At 44.3% G+C, this 24,253-nt stretch overlaps 1 protein-coding gene across 3 annotated transcripts in view; it reads right to left on the reverse strand.

The window, feature by feature from the left end:
• The window catches only part of ANKHD1 (ankyrin repeat and KH domain containing 1), an 896,896-nt gene that overhangs the window by 790,114 nt on the left and 82,529 nt on the right, over window positions 1-24,253 (reverse strand). For all 3 annotated transcript variants that reach the window (XM_069199295.1, XM_069199294.1, XM_069199296.1), the window contains exons 4-7: window positions 17,595-17,742; window positions 10,219-10,366; window positions 4,331-4,564; window positions 280-374 (exon numbers count right to left, since the gene is read on the reverse strand). In XM_069199295.1, the coding sequence (XP_069055396.1) occupies window positions 280-374; window positions 4,331-4,564; window positions 10,219-10,366; window positions 17,595-17,742 (625 nt within the window). The remainder of the gene's footprint in view (window positions 1-279; window positions 375-4,330; window positions 4,565-10,218; window positions 10,367-17,594; window positions 17,743-24,253) is intronic.

Consider the following 24,253-nt stretch of genomic DNA (forward strand, 5'->3'; position numbering starts at 1 on the left):
GGTCTTAGAAATTAGGAGAGAACCATCTGCAAAATGGGAATAGTTTGTGCATTTAGGGAGGGGGCATCATTTTGACAAGAAGATACAGCTTGTACCACCTCATTAACATATAGAGTGAATAAGGTTGGTGCCAGAACACATCCCTGACAAACCCCCCGATGAATGGGGATATGGTCTGTCAATTCTCCCTGGTTAAAAAGAAAACATATATGACAGTATTTAACATTATATCAATATATGAAAGAAAAAAAGGGGGTGGGGGGAAGAAATGTAACTTACCATGCATGCTTCCATTAAAGCTGTGTGCATTTCATCGGTCTTGTGCTCCTGGTCAGCTCCAGCTTCCAATAAAAAACGAACCATATCCAAGTGGCCTACAACCAAACATGTAATAAAAAAATACACGTTATTCTTGACTCGTGTACTAATGACCCCAAGTCCCCATTACTTCAGAATCATCTGTCCAGGACCCTATGTCGGACAGGACGCACATTTTTGACGAGTATAGAAATGGTTAACTGCAACCCATCTAGGTGTGCCGGCCCACGCTCAGGCCACAACATATTCAGCCTCTAGATTTCAGCCTTTGTGGTCACAAGAGCTATAAAGATTGAAGTGCGATGAAAAGTGCTATTAAAGACTACTGCACCAGTACAAGAATTGCTAGAGTCAATGGTCTGTACTTATTCGTAAGTTCACGTCTACCCAGCCTCAAGACAAAAGGCAATATTTCATTAGCATCGAACATTTTAGCTTGGGAAGCCACAGGATCGAAAAGGTGTAGTCCACCATCTTTATCAACACCTGATTAACTGCATATCTCGTCTTGAACCAACATTATGGCATTGCATTTCTAAAAGAGGTGCAGCAATTCAGGTTCTATGCTGGAAGTGAAAGCCTGCTCAACACCCAGGCAGTACCAAACCCTCTCCACACCCTAACAGAAATTAGTAGCTAACGCATGAAAACAACATCTATTTAATTTGTAGTCTAGAAATCCTTTGGTAGAAACAAAAAAGACGGGTCCTTGGATAACATTAGTGGATAAACTGAATATAAGTCTGCAGAGGATAGAGACCGTAACTTTCCTTGCCATCTCGCTGTTGCAAATACCAGCGAAGAAAGCCCATGTAGTCAAGTGATCAGTTAGTTGTACTGATGATCCTGGGTTCAAAAGGCTCCTGTGGTAAAAGCAGTTATATTTTAAGTAATTTTTAGAACACATGGCTAGAATAGGACTAAAAGGTACTATCTGCAAAAACCAGTGAGGAATCCAAAAAAATCATTTATCACAACAGGCATTGCTGATCCAACTCACTGTGAGATCCCGTCTGACAGGTACATTTCAGAGGTTGAAGTAGGAAAAACACTTGTGGAGGATCTTCAGTTTACTGACCAGAAACAGGAAAAGCAATGATCAGTTGCTGGATCACAGAACTGCAAGATCCCACTTAGCACGGTAACCCGAGTCCTACAGAAGGAAGCAACTACACATGGCAAACCACAACACCTAAAGACCTCTGGAAACGTTTGAGATTGAAATGTAGCTGTTTCTAATATTTATAATTCAATCTCAGTAAAAGAAAGTGCCATCCCTACTTGATATTCAGTGCTGCACAAATGCAAGGAAAACACGGTCCAGGTAATAGAGAAAACTATCTTTGTGACTGAAAAAAAGGGGGTGAAACAGGTCCGTCAATCATCTGAATTATTTTAGGAAAGGCAGCCATAATCCAACAGTAGTCTAAGTATAGATTGCAATAAACTGTATGCGGACACTTCAGTCATGACGTTAAGACCAATGCTGCTGAATTCAGGCTGAAAAAATGAAACGGGACACATTTCAGGATGGCAGTGCAGTGCCCAGACAGATACTCAGGCCTACCCAAGAGAGTAGATCTACCAGTAGTAATAGGATCAGTTACTTTCTTGAAGGACTCCATTTCCTACAAACTCCTGGTTTAACTCTAGCTCCATCTACAAGGATCCTACCTCATAAGAGAGTGAGTGAATTCAGGAGCCAGAACTGGTAACCTTTTATGTAGTCATGTAAAAATGTTTGCTGCAGCACCAGTTTCAAATGTTTAGGCTTTTCACTTGCTCTCTGTTGCATCATTTAAGTGTAGAAACTCCTGAGTGGGCAAAAAAAACAACTGGCCAGGATTCAAAGGGAAGCTTAAGGTGGTAACGGTAGTCTAATATTGAGTGCGCAGGCATTTGGAGACAGGCTTCGCTTGGGTGGGTCATAGGAAAACCACTCACAAAATCAGCAGCAATATTACTTGAAATCTACACTCTGCTGAATGAGTAGGAGTGCCAAGGGCAATGGAAAACAGATGAAGCAGATAACTATCAACTACCGAAAATAGGTAACTTAGTACTGGACTAGCTAGAAGTGGTAAAACATGTCAAAGTTCACTACGCAATTAGGAATTTAACTCTACATTTGTTCTAAGCATCAAAAGTAACTACTGTTATATTGGCCAAAAAACACCACAGAGCGTTCAATAAACTGGAAGAAATGAGACTTAAACACAGCACAAGTAATATTATATATTCCTAACAATTATGAACACAGAGTATCTCACCTCAAACTTGTTTGCTTAAAGTCCTAAAATGTTACATGTGCCTAAGAGCAAAGAATAATAAATAATAAAGTGTGCTTGGATGATTTAGTTCTGGTGACTGCAAACTTGTACGGCTCACATGGCTTGTGGGTTTAACTACTCGCAGCCCAAAGGTTCCTTTACACCAAACACCTAGGCCCCAAATGAATCTCTTCCACCACTTATCTGTTGATTTTAGGGCACAATTGTGATATTATTAGCACAGATACTGCAAATTAGCGGTCACAGATGAGCACCATGTGAGAAATTTAGAATTAGTAGACAAGGGGCGTGCTTACCGTCACCTTTACTCATGGTGGAATCAGTGGTAGGACACAGTGGTCTTAAGTTGAGAGTAAAGGTAAAACAATGCCAGGAGTCCTACAATACCATGAGGGGAAGTAGTGGGCAGTTATGAACAAATAGGGGTTCCCTCTCCCAGGACACAGATCAAACCTCTAAAGATTCATGGGAAAGCTAATCCTTAGACAACACAGACCAACCTAGCTCCAGCAGTTAACTGAATCAAGCAATCACAAATATTTTTTGTAAAAAGGGGAAATTACTGCCACCAGGATCAGACTCAATCTTAATCTACACAGATAAGGGTCATTTCCTGAAAACCTACTTTGCCACCAGTGATCTTCCTTCTTTGGAAAAAAAAAAGAAGAAAACGTTTTATGCCACTTGGCAGTCTGGGTGAGGCAGAGAAAAAGCATGCTGGTTTTCCAGGTGAAGCTTCAGCTCACAAACCCACCAAAGTGAAAAATAACGACTCACCTCCTCTCCAAAACACAACCCATCCCCATTCACTCCCAACAAAAAGTTATTCACTTACCCTTTAAGTAGATAAGAGAATTACAGTTCTACGCAAAAAAGAAAGAGGAAATCAGGGTCTGTGTCAATGTCTACCTCTTATTTCCTCCACTAAGGCTCCTTTTAGTATACTAGAAGCAGTGAACTACTCTTCAAAGTTCACAGGCAGTTTATTTCAAAGACAATTCATGGAGGAACTATGTCAGAGTGCACTCTAGCTCATGGCCTCCCATCACCGCATCCCCTAAGTTATCATCTAGGCCCTCTTAACTTGTACAGCCATTTACCAAGCCCTTCCTGAGCCCCAAATACACACACAACCACTTGGATTCCTAGGGTATCCGCACACAACATGGTCCACCCAGGTAAAAGGATAACACAATGAGCAGTGTACTTTTGGCACTGATGTTTCTTTTTCCTAGAAAATGGTGAGGTAATTATGGGTGACACCAAGGGTGTTTCCTCGTAGGCAAGCAGGCCTTATGATGTGAATTAGTCTTTAGATAATGCATGCAAAGTCTTTGAAGTTACTGCTGAAATCAAGCCTTTTGGCAAATGTGTTCCTGGCTTTAACTTTGCTGCTCACTACCACTCATTATCCTCTTTGTCGCCACCTGCCTATATGAAGTACAGTAAGACAGTCGTGAATTGTCACATTCGTTGTCAATGAAGGCATTCACCAAAACACACTTTTTTCATGTAATTTAAGTTGAAGCGTTCATCTAGAGGGTGTGAATGGAATGGGGTGTCACATAAGGGGGGGGGGGGGTTGCCGCTTTCACTAACTTGTAAAAAGTACTTGCATTTCACCTCATGAACAAAACATTAAGTATTTGAAAAGTCAGTGCTTCACATTCAATACATTTCCAACATATCACAACTGGACGTTTATTCTTTGTAAATAGTACCTTTATAACAGGCCAAAGTAAGTGCACTTTCTTTGAATTCATTGGAATGAGTATTGATGCCTGCACCATGTTCCAGTAATACACGTGCAACCTCAACATGACCAGCACTGGCTGCTTCCATTAAAGGAGTGTGTCCATTTTCATTATGATCTTCTATATTTGCTTCAGCTTTTAGTAATACTTTGATTACATCTACAAATCCACCAGCACAGGCGTACGTCAGAGCTGTGTTCCCTTGTAGAAAAGGAAAAAAAAAATAATAATCAGGTGTAATACAATTTCCTATAGCTACTAGGATAAATGCCAAGAAGAGTACAACTTCCATAATTTTGTCAGTCTTGTAGTTCGTCATTTCTTGTCTCTAGATTTTTACAAGCATTGTATTAATAAAACTTCAGTACATTTCTTAGTATAATAAAACAATAATGGAAGACTGTGTGGCATGCATGTGCCCAGACCCTTCCTCACCACCATTTTCAACAGGCCTAAACCTTGACATTGTATCGCTTTTCTCTCCATCTATATATACATTCTATCGAAGAACAAAATTAGGAGGTTATTCAGAGGATTTTATAGAGTTAAAGAACACAGTAACCCCTTCCTCTAGACATTAGGAAGGATTTTAAAGCACCCAGCAAGGTGCAGTTCAGTGGAATGGGGATGAGTACAACTGTTCCAGAAACATCATGAAATGCATTGCACATACATTATATACATTAGGAAAACCACTAAGGGGGTGCCACCGCAGCACAACAAAGGACCTAAAAAATGATCAGTCCATGTTCACTTGTCATTCCAGAGAACTAGATGTAAACACCACAGGATATAAATAAGCAGTGTGCCTAACCATCCATTCTAAAGAAGACACATTTATTTAACCCTTACAGAGGTGGCTACTATTGTAAAGCAAAAGAAAGATGCAGCCCTCAATGTACATCATGTTTCAGCAATCTTGTCCCTGGAATCTAGTCAATAAAGCAAAATACGGTCTGACAGACCTAAACATCTGACCTGAAGCCACCATACATACTACCAAACAACTGCTTGTGTGGGAGTCCAAGTTGCAACATGCAAAGTGCTTCCAGTGACACAGAAAAGTCACAGGAGACCCCATACCAGGGGCATCACTATCACAGTGAGGTGTGCTTCTTTTAAACATGAGCACTCTGGAATACATTGGATTACAACTTCCAAATAACAAAATAAAGGTAGCAGCCCATCATAATGTCATTCCTGTTGGAACCCTGCAGTTCCAAGAAGGATCTGCATGACAACCATAGTACCAGATCAGGCTAGAGAGGAGACAAAGGCAAGCACAAAGGTCAAAAGAGAAAGTTAACAGATTCATCTATTTTACAAAGATCCAATGGGGATAATATAAACCCACTAACGTTTTTATGAGACTAAATACGGACCAAAATAGTTGAAAAAAACCCAACACATAAATAAAACTAATGAAGGTGTGTAGGCGTTAGGCAGCCAAACCATAGCACCAGGTGGCAATTATAAATAACTTTTGTCAAGTGAGTGTTGCAATGGAAGGGGGAGGAGGTCAACTGGCCCAAGATGGTGGTTGGTGTTTAGAGGAGTTCCAGCTCTGCACCTCAAGGGGTCAATCCCTAGTTCATGTGCTATGGCCACCCTTCACTTTTTGGGGATTTGGATAAGTCCTAAAGTTGGGGACTTGGTAAGGCTTTTACCCGTGTCTGGATGAATAAAAATTTCTTCGATTTTGCTTTGAGGATCTAAGACTGTTTTTCTAACATCAACTCCTTGCGGTGTCTGATCTCAGCATTTGGGGGGGGGGGGGGGGGGGGGGGGGCTAAACATTGGTTTTTATTCCGGTTGTGGAACTAGAGCTGCTTTTTGCATCAATTTTGCCTCAGGATGCGACTTTTTGGGCATGAAAGTGCTGTTCAAGCACAGCATGACTGTGTCATTGGATGGGACTTCGAATGGCATCGACCCATTCCCTCGAGTTGGAGTAGACAGACCCAAGGCTTTCTGCCCTTTATGGGTCGACCTGGGAGTCGAAGCACCACTTTTGTGGGAGAAGTGCTCTGACACCGTCAGAGAACATTTTGGGGCTCGAGACTGACCTTGTGGTACTATCAAGGCATTGGAGTTGGCTTGGTCTTCAGGCCAGGGGCTAGCGTTTGTTTCACCACAGGCTCTTGGAACTACTCCTCTTCAGTGTCGGAAGCCTCTGAGAAGATGGCCTCCAGACTCTCTTCGGCCTGCTGGAATGCCAGAAGGCCTGGCATTTTCCTCTATGACACCAGGCAGATCTTCGCACCCAAAGATGTTTCGCTTATGAAGAGGTTTGCTGCTGCACTTTTTACCAGAAGGGTCTTCTTGCAGCAATATATATAGCAGATATCACAGAAGGTCATATATGCTTCTGGTGGGAGAGAAACTGTACTAACCATGCTGTTCGTTCCAGGAATATCTGATGTTACACAAAGCAAAAATTGGCAGGATTTGCATTGCATTCCCTTGCCATGTCAGCATGCTCCAAAAAAGGTTCGAGCCCTGACCCTTAGGCCACCCACAGATATTCCTGTGGCAAACTCAGAGCCTTGGATACCAGACGCAGCAACTGCTGTCTTGCATCTCCGCAATCAACAGTAGGACTGTTCACCTGCCGCCGCTACCTCCTACCTGTAACTCAGGCCCTCCTAGAACCCCATGCCACTCCCACTTTACCTACCTCGACCGCATCAGAACCACTACAATGCCTCCTGCTCAACACCTGATCCATCAGCAAACACGCTACCGAAGCCTGGGACACCATCACCACCCTCGCCTGTGATCTTCACAGAGACCTGCCTCAACCCCTCCACTGACATTGCCAGCGCAACACCCAGTAGCTACAAGATAATGCACCGGGATCACGCCAACAAACATGGGGGAGGTATAGCCATCATCCACAAAGAAAATTCACTGCACCACCACCGAAGAAGATACCACACCGATCATGGAACACCTGAACTTCACACCAATTGCAGAATGCCTATCGGAGGCACTCTCGCCTATAGACCCCAGGACCACACCCCAGCTTCTGCAACATCATCACAGACTTCATTGCCCCACTCGCTATTGACTCCAAGCACTACATCTTGCTTGGCAACCTCAACTTTCACCTCGACGACCCCACAGACACCAACTTCGTCAACCTCTTGAAAGGCACGAGCAACATCGGCCTCACCCAGCTGGTCACAGACCCCACACAGAGAGCAGGACACACGCCAACCCAATCTTCACATCCAGTGACAGAGTCAAATACAGTCATGTCCCAGAAATCACCTGGACCGAGCCACGCCATTGTCCATTTCAGCACTGCAGGATCCCCATGTACTGCCACCAGGCATACGAGCTTCTCTCCCCACAGCTGGAACAAAGAAACCGACACAATGGACGGACGCCCTCAACACCATTCAGCCCAACCCCGCAACTAACCTGAACAGGCCATCCAGAATTTCACCACCTGGATCACCAACTGCACCAACAGTCATTCCCATCAAGCAGGCCAAAACCTGCAGAACCACCAAACGAGCTAGCTGGTACACACCAGAACTCAAGACAATGAAACACAGCTGCAAACACCTGGAGAGAAGATTGTGCACTAGCAAAGACCCCATAGAAGGAGCCACCTTCAAGTCATCCCTTAAATACCACCTAGGCCTTGAAAGACCAGAAAAAAGATGCCCTGGCAAACTGCATTAAAATAGGCACCAACCACACCAAGGAACTCTTCAGCATCGTCAGAGAGTTAGCCTACCTGGCAGCCACGAGAACAAGATTTCCCCCTTCACAGAAACTCTCCGACACACTAGCGAACTATTTCCACAACAAGATATCCACCATCTACTGGAACTTCAAACCCCAACCCTCCAACCTCAGACTCCTCACACCAACAGACGCCACCCCCATCCATCCGCTCACCAAATGGGAACTGCTCACCAACCAAGACACCACAGCCCTTAGGAACTCCATCCACTCGGGAGCACCCACGGTCCCTTGTCCCTACTGTCTCTTTAGCCTTGGAACCAAGGAATAAAGCGGCAAAATCACCAACATTCTCAATGCTTCCATCAAAACATCCACCTTCCCAAACATATGAAAATTCTCAGAAGTCAGACCCCCCTCCTTAAGGAGCCCTCCACCGACCCCAGCAAACTCAAGCACTACCGTCCCATCTCACCGCTCCCTTTACCCGCAAAAGTCCTTGAGAAAGCAATCAACAGTGAGTTCAGCGAACACCTGGAGAACAACAACCCGCTCGACACCAGTCAATCCAAATTCCGTGCCAGACCATAATAATTTCCTACACTGATGAAACCCAGCTCATCCTCTCGCTCAAAGAGCCCCCTCCTACACAAGGACCAACTCCCACAGCTGCACAAGAACATTGTTGACTGGATGAAGACCAACTTTCTGAAGCTCAACAATGACAAGACCAAAGTGCTGTTCTTTGAAAACAACCCCTCCCCCCCCCACGCCCCATGGAACAAAACCTGGTGGCCCACCAACCTTTGATACCCCAACCCACCCCCATCACAGACCGCAACCTGGGCATCATTCTGGACAGCAAACTCACAATGAAAAGACCGATCAACTCAACCTCCACCACCTGCTATCACACACTCCGAATGCTCCAAAGGATCTTCAAATGGCTCCCCATCTACACAAGTAAAACAGTAACTCAAGCCATAGTCACCAGCTGGCTGGCTTACGACAACGTACTGTATGCCCAAACCACCTCCCAACGGATGAAGAGACTCCAGGCGATATAGAACTCAGCAGCAAGACTCATCCTCAATCTGCCCAAACGGACCCCACGTCACCCATACCCATGCCACCACCTCAGGAAGTTGCACTGGCTCCCCGTCCAGAAAAGATGCCAAATCAAGATGCTGACACATGCCTACCAAGCCCTCCACAACCAAGGGCAAGCATAGATCACCATACGCCTGAACTTCCACCAACCCTCCAAAGACCCTTGACCAGCCTCCCTCTCACAGACACATTGCATCTGCTGATGCTTCAGTGGAGGCTGTTCCTTCTACCTCGCCACTAAATGATGGAACAGTCTTCCCCACCACCTCTGGTCAGCACCCTCTAGTGGAATTCAGGAAGAAACTCAAGACCTGACTTTGACTGAACCCAGCAAACTAGCAGCTGGATGCCCTTTCGGGTGCTTAGCCGCTCTCTACAAATACTGATTGATTGAGATTCGTCGAGCAGTGGAGTCAGGAGCACAGTGCACTGAAGGCTAGCAGTTGGTGATCATTGGGCCTGAAGACCCAATGTTGAGACAGGAATATCTTAGCTACACAGAAAGTGTGTTTTTGCTACGGTGTTCAAAGGGAAAGTAGCTGGAACTGTGATCTCCATGTGGAGCAAGTCATTCACAGAACAGCATGCCCAAATGTCCAAAACAAAACACTTTAAAAATAGAGAAATAACTGTTTACGGCATTCAGAGAACTACCTTTCAAAGTATCAGTCACACACTTTAATTAGCATATTTAAAGTTTTTAAGCATAAAAATCTAATCCATTGTATAAGAATATAATTAGGGCACTTATTTTGGTGCAGCAGTTATTAAAAAAGTAATTCACAAGACATCAACATAAAGCATGGGATTTAATAAAGAGCTGCAGTTCATCAATGTTCAAGAAAGTGTTCAGAAACTCTGCACATTACAATGCAATAAGATACCCTTGCAGCCCAAAAGCCATCTAACATTTAAAATGTATAATCAATATTTTACCGCCACTTTATTGTTTTACATCCATTTCTGTACAGGGCCAATGCAGTTTTTTTTAACCAACTGACAGTGCAGAAATCTAGTTTACCTTATCTCGTCAGAAACTGGCCACTTACCTGTTGAAGATTGAGCATTGACATCAGCAGAGTGCACTAATAAAAGTTTGACAATGTCTACATAGCCCCCACTGGAAGCTGCCATTAATGGGGTTATGTCTCCTTTATTTCCCCGGTCTTCCACATTGGCATGCATTGCAAGTAACACCTTTATTGGAAAAAGAGTTAAAGCCCTTTAAACAATTGAATGGTTTTCAAAAAACAATTTTCAATAAATAGGAAGAAAAACAACCATAGACTCTTTTCAGTAAGGAATTAACTTTACGTAAAGTATTTCTCTTTAATACAGCAATAGTGTGCAACAATAAGAAGCTTAAAACTTAAATCAATGAAGATGTTTTCACAGACAGAAAATCAAACCTTGCTCACTGAAGTAGCTACGATACTCTCAAATATTCAGCATATACAACATCCATGCAAACTGACCGCATCTAAGCATGTGGAGCACACCCACCACTCACCTATCATTACATTCACTGCTCCCTTGGCTTTGGTTTCCCTTCTCCACTAGCAATTGTTATGGCAAGGCCAGGAGTAGGTGAGCAGGTTATACAGCTAAAGATTTGAGAGCACTGTATAGCAAAATTAATCTAGCATATTTTCAAGTCATGTTGACCCCAACTGGCCATCAGCCTTCAACTGACATTAAGATCCAATATGTATTGTTTTTAGAAGCATGTGGTGTAGGCTTAGCTATATGCTGATGCCAGAAACACGGCTCTGGAAATATCTATGGTGCTGCCAGCTACTTAATGTAAAAGCCCCAAATTCTGATAGCTACTGGAAATTCTGACATCAGAGACACACGGTATAAACCAAGAAAGCTGACCAATTACTAGCACAGGGTTAAACTTGCTCTCAGAAGACTGACAAAAATCACACAAACTAGGTGCTTCTTCTAAGGTTCAGTTTAGTGGGTAACAGGGTCCCCGGGACAGACACGGCAAATGTGTGAAGCTGGACGCAGTCATACACTCCACATGCAAATTGGGAGACATTGCCCCATGTAAAAGCAAGATATTACCCTGCAAAGAAAGAGACTGATCAGTGGTCTCAATGAGCTGGTCTGCCTTAAAGTGTTGTACTGTACATAATGCAGGCCCAGGTTTTCCCTTCCATTGTTCTAGTACTTTAAAAAAAAAATTATGATGCATACTGGTCTGTGATAGGTGGACCAATGAGGAGGAACCCGGAACAAACCAGGACTGTGAATCATATCCATGTAACACAGCCCGAGCTTTCCAAATCACTGAAGTGAGACATAGTTTATTTCCCTCTTCATAAACAAAGGATGCAAATAACTTCTTTTATGCATCACCTCAGCAAAGATATATACAAATCCACCTCAATATCTAAACTTGAAACCAATAATATAAATTAGGCAGGGCACAAAAGTAGGTTTATCTTTTTCTCAAGAACTTAATGGAGTTGGCGAATGCTGCACCTAGCCAAAGGTTAGCTGGCCATAGGTTTTTCCAATGAATGAGAGTGGAATTCCATTTACCCAAGTTACAAAATTTGCTTTGTTGGCTTCATGTTTTGGGGGAAAATCAAACTTCCTATATAACTAACACAGTATGCAGAATGAGAAAACTCCATGGAGTTCCTACCTCCAACAAGTGAAGAAGGGTATACATAAAGAAAGTAAAATTAAATCAATGAAAAATGAATCCATTCCACTACAGTTATATTTTCAAAAGTAAAAGGAATAAAGGGAGTGTGTTCTAATACATAGAAAAAACTAAAACTTAATTCTGTACTCCTGGGGAAAAAAAAAAAAAATAGAATATGAGTGACAACCATGCAGCTAATAAAAGATGCAACCCATTTGTCTAATTAACATATACGCATCATTGTTTGGAGACTGAAATAAAAAATCTCATAGGAAACATCCCGGCAAAGTCTAATTTCTTTATTTACGGAAACTGCAGTTCCTTTGTTGCAAATTGGAATCAAGGTGTATCCTAAATTGCAAAGGCATTCAAGACTGACAGATCTATAACAAGGGACTCCATAAGCTCAACCAAAAGGTATGCACTTTCTTTCCCTACCCACATATCTCATATTCAAGGACTGACTATGTATTCATCAAAAAAAGCTGCAAAACAATTCAACAAGCCTTCCTAGTGGTCTGACCATGTTATCACATCATGCCTCGATTAAAATTAACTACGCATCATATATTATTAAGAAAACACCACCACAGTGGGGTTTCAGTGTATTACCCTAGCATAAGCCAGAAGTTTTATTAAAGAGCTCATTAAAGACTTTGACATTAATGAGTCATCGGAACGAAGCACAAAAGGTTGCCTGCAAAAACATAACTTCACAGTGATAAGAAAAAGATAACTCCAGCAAAAATATAATGAAAAGAAATTGCACTCAACAACTCCTAGCTGAAATAATGATCCAAAACCTCTATGGAGGGTTTCATAAAACTAAAGACTGGTAACAATCAAGGACAAGTATTCTACTGCTGGTAATGGAAACCATAAACTTCTGACTATCACAAGACAAAAAGTTGCACTTCAATGAGAGACTGCCATCAGACAAACTAAAAATATACTTTATGTAAATACACTCTCTGATAAGTACAAAATCTTCAAAGAACCAGTCATTTCTCAAAAGAAATCATCTTGACAATTGAAAGACTCAAGGCAAAAAAAGGTATCTGGCCCTAACTGCACACACCAGCAATTTAACAACTATTTATAGAAAATACAGCTCTGAGACTTGCATGTTTATTCACCTTGATTTCTTGCAACAAATCAATGGAAGGTTCCTTCACAGAAGAACAGTTAGCGTAGTACCCAAAGAACTAAATGATTTACAAAATGTGAAGAATTACAGACTTTGATCACCAATACACACAGATAGTAAAAACTTCGCAAAAATACTGGCCCGACATCTAGAATGCATTAATCCCCACCTGCTTGAAGGAAAGTAAAGAGGCTTTTGGGAAGAATATCTACCCTCAACATAAAAGATTCCCTTACTAATATCATTGCCTTCCACAGAAGAAGAAAAATAATATATATATATATATATATATATATATATATATATATATTGAGTCACTAGAGGCCATAAAGGTTTGTGACCATGGTCAATGGCAATACTTATTTAAGGCACTCATCTGGAACAGCTCTCCACGAAATGGCATGCTAAATAAAAATTAAATGTGTTGGTCAATGGATCCCTTTCACAAACCTCCAGTAGGAAGAGAGATAATTTACATCATTCTTGCTGTTTTACTACCTCTCCATTTACAACATGGAACCGGTATTAGAGAAAATAAGAGACAACAGCATAACTTAGATCAGCATCAACCGCAATGAAAACATGATAGCTGCCCAAGCAGGAGGCCTTTCTATGAGTCAACGACCTACTGGAAAAACTGATCCTACACCAGCTGAAAGATAGTTACGCATATGCCACAACATCAGTTAAAAATTAAATAAAAATAAGTCTAAATTACTTCCCTTGGCCAAACTGTGCTCGAAACACTCAAAAGCAAAAACAAATTTAAAGGAATTAAACCAACATTCTCTAGCTAGGAATTTCATTTACAAACACACTGTCTACCACTGCAAACATAACTGCCCTTTAGGTCTCTTGTAGATGGTGCATACGATATTGAACAGATCGTGGTGGAATGGTAAAACCTCCCAGAATATCACTATAGAACCCACAGAAAACAACCATTGGCATAGTCAATAGGTCTCACATTTGGGACCTTTTAAGTATTTAGCCATGCAGCCCATTACAACCTTCATCAGAAATAAACTGTTTGTGCATTCCTTCATACACTTGGCAATAGACTATAATGGTAGGAACACCCCCTAGATGGCACCACGATAGAAATAGCATTTGGTAGCAACAGGCATGTGTAATCATATAGTCAGCCCCTAGAGAGCATAACCACATGAAAAGAGCAGAGAGCACTGCAATATAACCATATACTTAGCTCCTAGAGGGCATAGTGCATTTAACATTTTCAGGACTAGCAGATTTATTAGAATATTATTACAAGCAATGCCCTTAGAACAGAAACTATTCCCAGCTTTAAAGCAAAAGCACCAGCTGTGAGAGAGCCTAAAAATACACTGAATGGTTGGACAGGTTATGATTTTGTCCCTCTACACCAGTGTGGGGACCCATACAATGAGCAGGATTGAAAGAGAGCACCATGCTGAACCTTTTGGTGGTGGTCCCATTGTCCTAGGTCCACCACAGGCCGAGTTATGGGCAACACTGTTATTAAAGGAATGCCTCGCAGAGGATTGTGGTGTGAGTTTCCAGAGTGCAGTGAATATTCTATTATCGGCTCTCATGCTGTGCTGGGGAGAGCCACTTTGAGGGTTTCCCTTGCATTTTTTCCTATTTAAAAAGGCCCCGGTTTGTATGTTTTTCAACTGCTAAACTAGTATTTAGAAATGGGGCTGCAAATTTAACCGGTGCTCATGTAAAGTGTCCAATCTTCCAGTCTGAGTTCACACTTTGTAAAGAAATGAAACAAAATACCCCTCCAGCATGCAGCTTTTTTTCTCAAAAAAACTTCGAGATGCCAGAGGAAGAAACATACTGCTGCGAAGCGGAGATGTAAAAGAAAAAAAGCAGTGTGATGACACTAAGGTATATGGCTGATCGTACAATAAACCATATAGCAGGGCCAGTCTCCAAACAAACAGCCTCAAGGCAGGACAAACCTAAAGCATTTACCTATCAAACCAAAGGAATTTTGAAAGGCAGGCCAAGGAACAAACAAAAGTGATGGCCGTGTGATGGACGTGATGAAAGCTCAAAGAATAGATTACAGCATGTCGAGGGAGCTGCCTAGGTTTAACCTAAAAAAACATGGGCAACACCAACTAATCAAATTTGCAAGTACAGCAGGAGACCATTGGACCAAGAAACAAGCAAATCCCTAAACCCAAAGGAGTTAAAACTGGAAGCATCCCTCTCCATACTCTTTCCACTAACCACTTTCAACTCTACCAACAATAATGACTACCAAAATAATTGTTAATACATCTATCAAAACAAGGGGTTTAGCCAAGAAAATCTGAGTAAACAGCACTCTCTTGTCCAATCAAGAGATTGAAAGCTCTACTCATATCAATATGTTCCAGTGAGGATTTTTGTATGATTGTTTGAATTTGTGAGTCTCCTACTTGTCATATAGAGAGAAAACAGTGCAGATAATCAAAAGCCATCATTAAAAGAACATAGTTTACTTCTTTCTGAATTAAAGAACATGCAAAAAGCAATCTAAAAGATACATTCCTTAAAGGAAGAAGGACATAACTGGACCAATGCAATCAACAGCTGACACATGAATCAGTAAAGACTGCTATCAGATATCAATATATCAAATCCACGTCAGGCACTAAAAGAGAAAACCTCATCCAAAATCTAATGTAGAAATGGTCTGAAAAACTTAACTTTGCCATAGGCAAACAAACCCATAACCTAATTTGGCAAAAAGTAATGAAATGTCTCTCTGCCTCAATCTCTCAAATGGCTACTTACTCTACAAAAGATCTTATGGTCACCAAATATGCTGTATCAGACTTGCCTATAAGAAAAAAAATACATCTGCTGACGATGCCAACAACATGAGGATTCTACTTTGGAGTAAATGCTTTTAGTTTGTCCCAGGTTTAAACAACACATGCCTGGTGTCTCCTAAACTCTAAATAAATAAATAAATAAATAAATATATATATATATATATATATATATATATATATATATATATATATATATATATATATATATATATATATCTATATCTATATCTATATCTATACATATCTCTATCTTCTCCCCCCCCCCCCCTAGAAAGAGCATGATATTGTCTCTATGGTTAAGGTATTGCCTTAAAATTGGCACATAAACAAAGTACGCTGAGTAATATACTAGCGACTGCCTTGCAGAGAATAACTGCTAACTGAAAATCTGCAGAACTACCCCCAAGTCGCAACCTCTTTGGATAGTGATATGTTCCTCCAAGAGATACAGGAACACACATAAAATCACAGTATACTTATCTAAGGAGAAAAACGCACAGCCAGCTCATACAGCTTGTGAATAAAAACATCTGAAGAAAGTTAGCTACAGAACAGTGGTTGAAAAAACAATCCATAGGAATTTGACAAACTTTTAAAATTAGCAAATCAGATTCTCTAGTCAGACCTCACTTTAAAGGATTTATGATCCCCTTCACTTGTGGCCTGAAATCTCATACTACTCAGACATGGACTCAATCACCACAAGCCTACGACATTCTCCCTATCATGACCCATTCTCTTAAATTTTATTGTGTTCATATGTCCTTTTTAGCTCTCTCGACTGAAACTTGTTTTTATGTGTGATTACCACTGTTTCTGGCTTACCTTACATTTATGAAATACCAATAGCTATAACAAACACAAAATAAGATTTGGTGGATATGTTTACCATGTATGGGATTGGCCATATTACATTATAAATATTCAGTCCCCCCCAACTGTTCTGGTAACCAATTCAACTGTCTTAGACGGTATTCTTGTTAAGGTATTATGAGGAGTTCTGCATTTGGAGGCCGCCAATATCCACAAGAACATCATACCCAGCAGGAAAGCCAGTACTCCCACATTTATTAGTTCCACTGATAAAATACTTCTTGTGGCACAATGACCACCTCTACATAGGGCAAATAAAGTGCTCCCTAAAATTCCAAGCTTGAATTCTGACCGTAAGCGAGGAGTTAAGATGGATGGTGAAAATGAAAAATATAGACTTATACTGCAGATCTTGCAAGGTCTCAAACAAAACCATAAGTACAAACCACTGCACTGTTTGTGGAAGAAGGGGGAGGAGACATTATCTAGGAACGTAAGCTTATCCACAGCTCAAGAAAATCAGAAAGTAAATTCAAGATTAGAGGCCAATATTTGGCAGGGTTTTTTTGCCTCAAGGTTACCATCCCCAAGCGTACTTTTCAGAAAAGATTTCTTTCAAAACCTATCCCCACATATGGTAGAACATGGAAGAGGTGATGTGAGTTATCAATATAGGGGCCTGGAAGGGGACACTAATTCACCTAACAACAGGCAGACAGGCACATAAAATCCTGCATAACAGTTTCCCTCTGAAGAAATGCTTGGGATCCTGTGTATGGGAAGGACTATTCATTGTGTAGGGCTTCAATGAATACTTCTATTATGGAGAATTAGTACTGCAAACAATATTTCTGTGAAACTAGAACTACTCTAGAATCATCAACTAAGCTTATGCCAGCCAACAAATTCAGATGGCTATGTTTTGCAAGAAATAGAAAATCACGATACAGATGAATATGAGAGAAATATATAATTCAATTATGTACTTGCCTGTGCCAATTCATAGTAACCGGCTGAACAGGCCAGGCAAAGAAGGCTTTCTCCCTCTTCTGTGTGCTCATTCACACTTCTTCCTTCGTCTAAGAGTTTACGGACAGCATTGACGTCTCCATCTGAGCATGCTTCGGCTAAACTGCGACTAACGAAATAAATATGTAATCAAGCATTAGTTGCACACTCCAAATCAACATCAAGGGTTCTCAAGATACAGTTTTCACAACTCGGAAAGGCTACAGTGTGCATGCATGGCTGTGTTGTGAATAAGCTGAGAAAACAGGTATACCCTTTTGACGAGCAAAATCATTTGTAATGAAAATCAGGGTAATAGATGCAATAACTGACGTCAATATTGTGCATAGAGTTTGGGAATAGTAGAGATGGAGGTGGGTACAAAAATGAGTAGCAAGAGAGAAAAATTGCAAGACGCAGACTGTGCTCTGCAAATGGTGATGGTGGGAAATAGGCTGGTGTCACAGAAGAGGGAAAAGCATGTGGATTGCAAAGATGGTGACATAGGTAAAGGAGCAGAACATATAGGATGGGAGACTCACAAGTGGACTTGTTGTAGTCTTACTGGGGGGCCAGTGGATTTCTCAGACTGAGAAACTGGAATATAGCTACAGGTGACATGGGGAATGAATCGATACTATATACTATTAATTCTGTGAAACAACGCTGAGCAAAACATTTCCACTGTATAACACAGCAAGCACATATTTTAGGACACAGTGCTTAGATTAGAACTGGTATGCATTCCGGAGGTATGTTTAGACAACTAAACGCTATGACAACAGAAGCCATATCGTCAAGATGAGAGAGTAGAAACTCAGCTACACTACAGACCCTACTTGCTGGTAGAGTATCAAAAAGGGTGGGAGGCAGGATACAGCACACACAAAAATGCTAGTCTTATCTACAACACATTCCACTTAAGCTGTGAACATCTGCATGCAAAGCTTTGTTATTTTGTATTTTCATGTGATACAAACCAATACGTGCCGGAAAATATATCTGTAGGAGTTGTTAATTCAGGATTGCAATTAGGAGTCTCCTGGTGACCTCTGGTTAATTTACCAGATCACTCTCCATGTAGGTGTTTTGTTCCAACAGGATATGTATGTGCATTTTTGAGGTCTAATGCCACAGATCTTACAATCTTGAATTATATTTAGAAGTTTGGCAACCCCCTTCTTTCTGTAATTAGTACATAGTTTCTAGTCTGTTGTAATCAGAATGACATTTCCTTCATGTTGAGCCTGTAATGCTACTAAGCTTAGCCTAGTACTTTTAATTTCACCACAAGGATGTATACGTTTGCCTCTTCATGAGAACGTGTCCTGCACTGAGAGGCTGTCCATGCCCATGGGGGGGGGGGCTTCAGGGTGCTGCTACTGCTCAAATAGCCAGGTTTTGAGCCGCTTCCTGAAAGTCAGCAGGTCTTTGGTCTGTCCTAGGGGCAAGGGAAGGGTGTTCCAGGTCTTGCCAGCAAGGTGGGAGAAGGATCGGCCTCCGGTAGATGCTCTTCGGATGCGGGGGTGGTGGTGAGAGCGAGGTCGGCTGAGCGGAGTTGGCGGGACGGGGTGTAGAAGGTGAGTCGTCTGTTGAGGTAGGCTGGACTGGTGGTTTGGAGCGCCTTTTGTGCGTGGGTGAGGAGCTTGAAGGTTATCCTTTTGTTGACGGGGAGCCAGTGTAGGTCTCTCAGAAGGGGAGTGATGTGGCTGTGGGCATCGAGGATCAGGCATGCGGAGGCGTTTTGTATGTAGGCGTTTTGTTTGGCCGGGGCTCCTGCATAGAGGGTGTTTCCGTAGTCAAGTTTGCTGCTGACAAGGGCTTGGGTGACTGTTCTTGTATCTGTGGGGATCCATCTGTAGATCTTGCGGAGCGTGTTGAAGCAGGTTCAGAAGACTTGCTTGGTCATGGAGAGTGTTGAGTCAAGAATGATGACCAGGTTGCGTGTGTGGTTGGTGGGTGTTGGGGCTGCTCCCAGAGCGGTCGACCACCAGGAGTCGTCCCAGGCTGAGGGGTTGCCGCCGAAGAGGAGGACCTCCGTCTTATCAGAGTTCAACTTCAGTTTGCTGTTCTTATCCATTCGGCAACGGCCTTCATTTCTTCGTGGAGGTTGGATTTGGCAGTGAGGGAGAGGATCAGTTGGGTGTCGTCGGCGTAGGAGATGATGTTGAAGTTGTGCAGCCGGGTGACGCGGGCGAGCGGGGACATGTAGACGTTGAAAAGTGTAGGGCTGAGGGACGAACCTTTGGGTACGTCGCAGATGATCTTGGAGGCTTCGGAGCGGAAAGGGGAGAGGCAGACGCTCTGGGTTCTGCCGGAGAGGAAGGTGGTGGTCCACTCCAGAGCTTTGTCCTGGATCCCAGCGTTGTGGAGGCGTGTGCGTAGGATGCGGTAGCAGACGGTGTCGAAGGCGGCCGAGAGGTCCAGGAGGATGAGGGCCACGGTTTCGCCATTGTCAAGCAGGGCCCTGATGTCGTCAGTGGCGGCGATGAGGGCGGTTTCCGTAGTGTGCTTGCTGCGGAACCCCGACTGGGATTTGTCCAGGATTTTGTTTTCTTCGAGGTAGTGGGTCAGTGGTCTGTTGACAATCTTCTTGATGACCTTGGCCAGGAATGGGAGCAGGGAGATGGGGCGGAAGTTCTTGAGGTCTCCCGGGTCCGCCGTGGGTTTCTTGAGTAGGGGTTTGATCTCAGCATGCTTCCAGCTCTCGGGGTAGGTCGCGGTCTCGAAGGAGATGTTGATGACTTTGCAGAGGTGGGGTGCGATGGTGGCGCTTGCTTTGTTAAAGATCTGGTGCGGGCATGGGTCTGACGGAGATCCAGAGTGGATGCAGCCCATGGTTTTGATTGTGTCGTCTTCGTTCACGCTGGCCCAGACAAGCAGGGGGCCGTAGTTGAAAGTGGGTGGAGAGTCTGAGGAGTCGGTGAATGGCGGGTGGTCTGGCTGTTGAAGTTGTCATGGATGTCTGTGATCTTGTGGTGAAAGAAGGTGGCGAGGGAGTTGCACAGGTCTTGTGAAGGTGGGATGTCGTTTGTGCTGGAGCTGGGGTTGGAGAGTTCATTCACAATGTTGAAAAGCTCCCTGCTGGTGTGTGCATTGTTGTCCAGGTGGTCTTTGAAGGAGGTTTTCTTGGCAGATCTTATGAGGTGATGGGGATTGCGGATGACGCTCTTGAAGGCGGCATGGTTGTCCGGAGTCTGTTCGTGGAGCCACTTTCTCTCCAGTTTCCGACAGGTTTTCTTGGAGGCTTGAAGGTCCAAGGTGAACCAGCTGGCTCTCTTGTTGGCACCTCTGCTGGAAGGTTTATTGAGCGGGGCGAGAGTGTTGGCACAGTCATCGATCCAGCACCAGAGGTTGCAGGCTGCGAGGTCGGGATTGGTTGGTTGTTTTCGGGCAAGGCTGGTGTTCAGCTGGTCTTGCCTGATTTTGCTCCAGTAGTGGCGGGGGATCTGTTGGGTGCGGTGGTGCGTGGTGGGTTTCTGGAAGGTGAAGTGGATGCAGCGGTGGTCAGTCCATGGGAGTTTGGTGGTGTGGCTGAAGGTGACGTGGGGGCTAGCGGAGAAGACGGGGTCTAGTGTGTGGCCAGCGGAGTGCATTGGGGTAGTGACAAGTTGTCTGAGTCCTAGGGTGGCGAGGTTGTCGATTGGGGTGGTGGTGTTGGGGTCGTCGTTATTCTCCAGGTGAAAGTTAAGGTCGCCGAGGAGGACGTAGTCAGGGGAGGCTAGGGCATGCCTGCTGAGAAGGTCGGCGATGGAGTCGCAGAACGGAGACCAAGGTCCGGGAGGTCTGTAGATGAGAGTTCGCCTGAGGGTGGTGTTGGGGTTGGTGTGTATCTGGAAGTGCAGGTGTTCGGTGGCGATGAGGGTGTCGTCGATATAGGTCGTGACCCTAATGGTGTTCTTGTGGACGATGGCAATTCCACCTCTGACTCCGTTGGTGCGATCCCTGCGGGTGATCTTGCAGCCATCCGGAATGGCTGTGGCGATGTCTGGGGCCGAGGAGGTGTTCATCCAGGTCTCCGTCAGGAAGGCGACGTCCGGGATGGAGGTGTCTAGCAGGTCCCAGAGTTCGACGGCGTGTTTGTGTGCGGAGCGGGTGTTAAGTATGATGCATCAGAGGTAGTTGCTGTCAGGCTCGGCAGGAGGTTTGGCAATTTGGAGGCTGGTGAGGCTGCAGTTCCGGCAGGTGTAGGGTCCCTTGGTGTGCTTAGGGGAGGCCAGGAAGCAGGCGTGTGCTCGCCGGGTGGTAAATGCGCAGAGGGTGGTGGCAGTGTAGGTGTAATGGCATTGCTGGCTGTGGTGGTCTTGGGGACCAGGGGTCCTGGTGCTGGGCGCAGACAGGCTTGCCTCAGGTGTGCCTTTGGCGCCCCAGCGGTGCGTCCGCGCAGCGGCTGCCATATGAGGGGGACGGAGGGGAGGGAGTGGCAGCAGGAAGGAGGGAGGGGAGAGCGAATGGGAGAGCAGGGGGGCGGGGGCGGGGCCGCAGGGAAGCAGCAGCGGGAAGAGGGAAACTGAAGTGGAGGGAGGGGGCCGGGGCGGCAGGGACACAGCGGCAGGGGACGAAGAAAAAAGAAAAAACAAAGACAAGGGCACCTGGAGCAGAGGCAGCACTGGCACGCAGTGCAGAGAAGCGACCTGCCTGAAGCAGGGTGAAGGGTCGCTCTGGAAAAGTTTCCTTAACCAGCAGCTCTGCGGCACTGCCTAGAGAAGATCCAGTTAACTACAGTCACAGTTCTGACACCAGTCAAAATAAGGCACCAGTACCGACTGTTAGGCTACCATCAGTTTTGCATACTGTTCTGTACTCAACAGAGGGCTACACATCTGATAAAGCCTAATGGCAGCATAAAGACCTTATTGCCCTTTCTAATCTTGGGTTTGGGAAGTTCTTGGGCCATTGTTCCAGGCTTCAAGTTTCCCAGATCTTTCTGCTTTTTGGCCGGTGCTCTTGTAAGGACAAAATATGCCCTGCGATGCCCAGCAGTGCAGCATTGCAGGATGGGCTTCCACCTCCACTTCAGCCAAGTTGAAGTCTCCAAGTTGTTTCCTAGTAGACACTCCACAAGTACATCTGTGGACACTACAACTTTTTTCGGATCCCCCCCAGCTGAAATCAACTGCCATGTGGTGGCACACAGTGTTATGAGCATCAGTCACTTGGAACTGGTGACCAAGTAGGTGTTGCTTAGGAGACACCAGTTTCAGTCACCATGGTGACACTGGCACCTGTGTCCCTGTAGGCCTCAGCCTCAACACCATTAATCGGAGGATACTGCCTGTACTTACTCATGTTAAGGGGACAGACAGCAAGGGTGGCAAAGTCAATGCTCCTATCAGAGACTAACAGTGCTTCAGTGGTCTCTCTAACCAAACCAGGCCCCACTACAGTCCCTAAAGTGAGCCCAGCTACACCCTTAGGCTGACGACTGTTAATAGACCCACCACTACTGCTATTTCTAGGAGCACTAAAAGTAGATGAGGGGTTGGTAGTGGTGGTTGGCTTGGTGCCTTTCTTAGGGCAGGTGCTGCCTCCTGGTCTATGGCCTTTGTTTTTACAGGCACAGTAACAAGGCTTTTTGAAGCTGGAGGAAGTGGACGAGGATTTGCCCCCACCCCCAGAGGAATTTTGGGGGCTTGTTGAAGACACATAGATTTCTTTTGTCCCCCACCCCTCTCTTGATGCTTACCTAGATCTTTCTTTTTGTGGTCACCCCTGAATGAGTTTTCCTACTCACCCTGGTGCGGACCCATTTGTCTACCTTCTTTCCCCAATTCTTGGGGAGAGATCAGAGTCCACCAGGTACTGATGCAACAAGTCAGACAAACCAATATTCATGATGTGCTCTCTCAAGATTAGGTTGTACATGCCCTGATAATCACAGACTTTGCTTCCATGCAGCCACCCTTCTGTGAAGGCTCTAGAAAAGTCCACAAAATCTACCCAATCTTGGGAGGACTCTCGCCTGGTCTCCCTGATCTTTATCCAGTATTGTTCAGTGGTTAGACCAAACCCATCTAAGAGAGCTGTCTTGAGAGCTGAGTAATTCTCTTCCCCAACAACAAGGAGTCTGTCCCTCCCCTTGTCAGAGGAGAGCCACAAAATAGCTGCCCACCATCTTTGGGGTGGGATCCTCTGTACCTTACATGCCCTCTCCAAAGCAGTGAACCATTTGTAGATGTCACCCCCTCTTTCTAAGGGGGGGACCACCTTGTTTAGGTTCCTAGAGTCTAAAGAGTCCTCCCTGAAACAAACTGCTGCCACCATTGGATTCTAACCCCCTACCCTGCAAATCTCTCTCTCCACTGCCAAGGACTCCCTATCTAGTGCTAGCTGTTGCAGACTAAGCCTGGCCTCCTCCAGTCTCAGTTGCCCGAGTTTCCTATCTAGGGAGTCCTCACCTGAAGTTGAGCAGTGTCCCTCCCTCAGATACTGAGGAGACATGAGTGGGCAGAAGGATCTGTCCCTATTCTTGGTTACCCTTTCAACCTAACCTCTGGGCACAGAGAGGGTGGGGGCCTACTTGAATGGCTTCCCCTCTCACTATCAGTAGTGCTCCCAGCAGGATTGGGAGGGCTTCCTAGGTGCTACCTGATCCTCCTTGGGACTCTCTTGACCCACCTCAGTGTCTAGGTCTATTCATT

The sequence above is a fragment of the Pleurodeles waltl genome, chromosome 7, assembly GCF_031143425.1.
Source record: "Pleurodeles waltl isolate 20211129_DDA chromosome 7, aPleWal1.hap1.20221129, whole genome shotgun sequence".
In the NCBI taxonomy this organism is placed as follows: Eukaryota; Metazoa; Chordata; class Amphibia; order Caudata; family Salamandridae; genus Pleurodeles; species Pleurodeles waltl.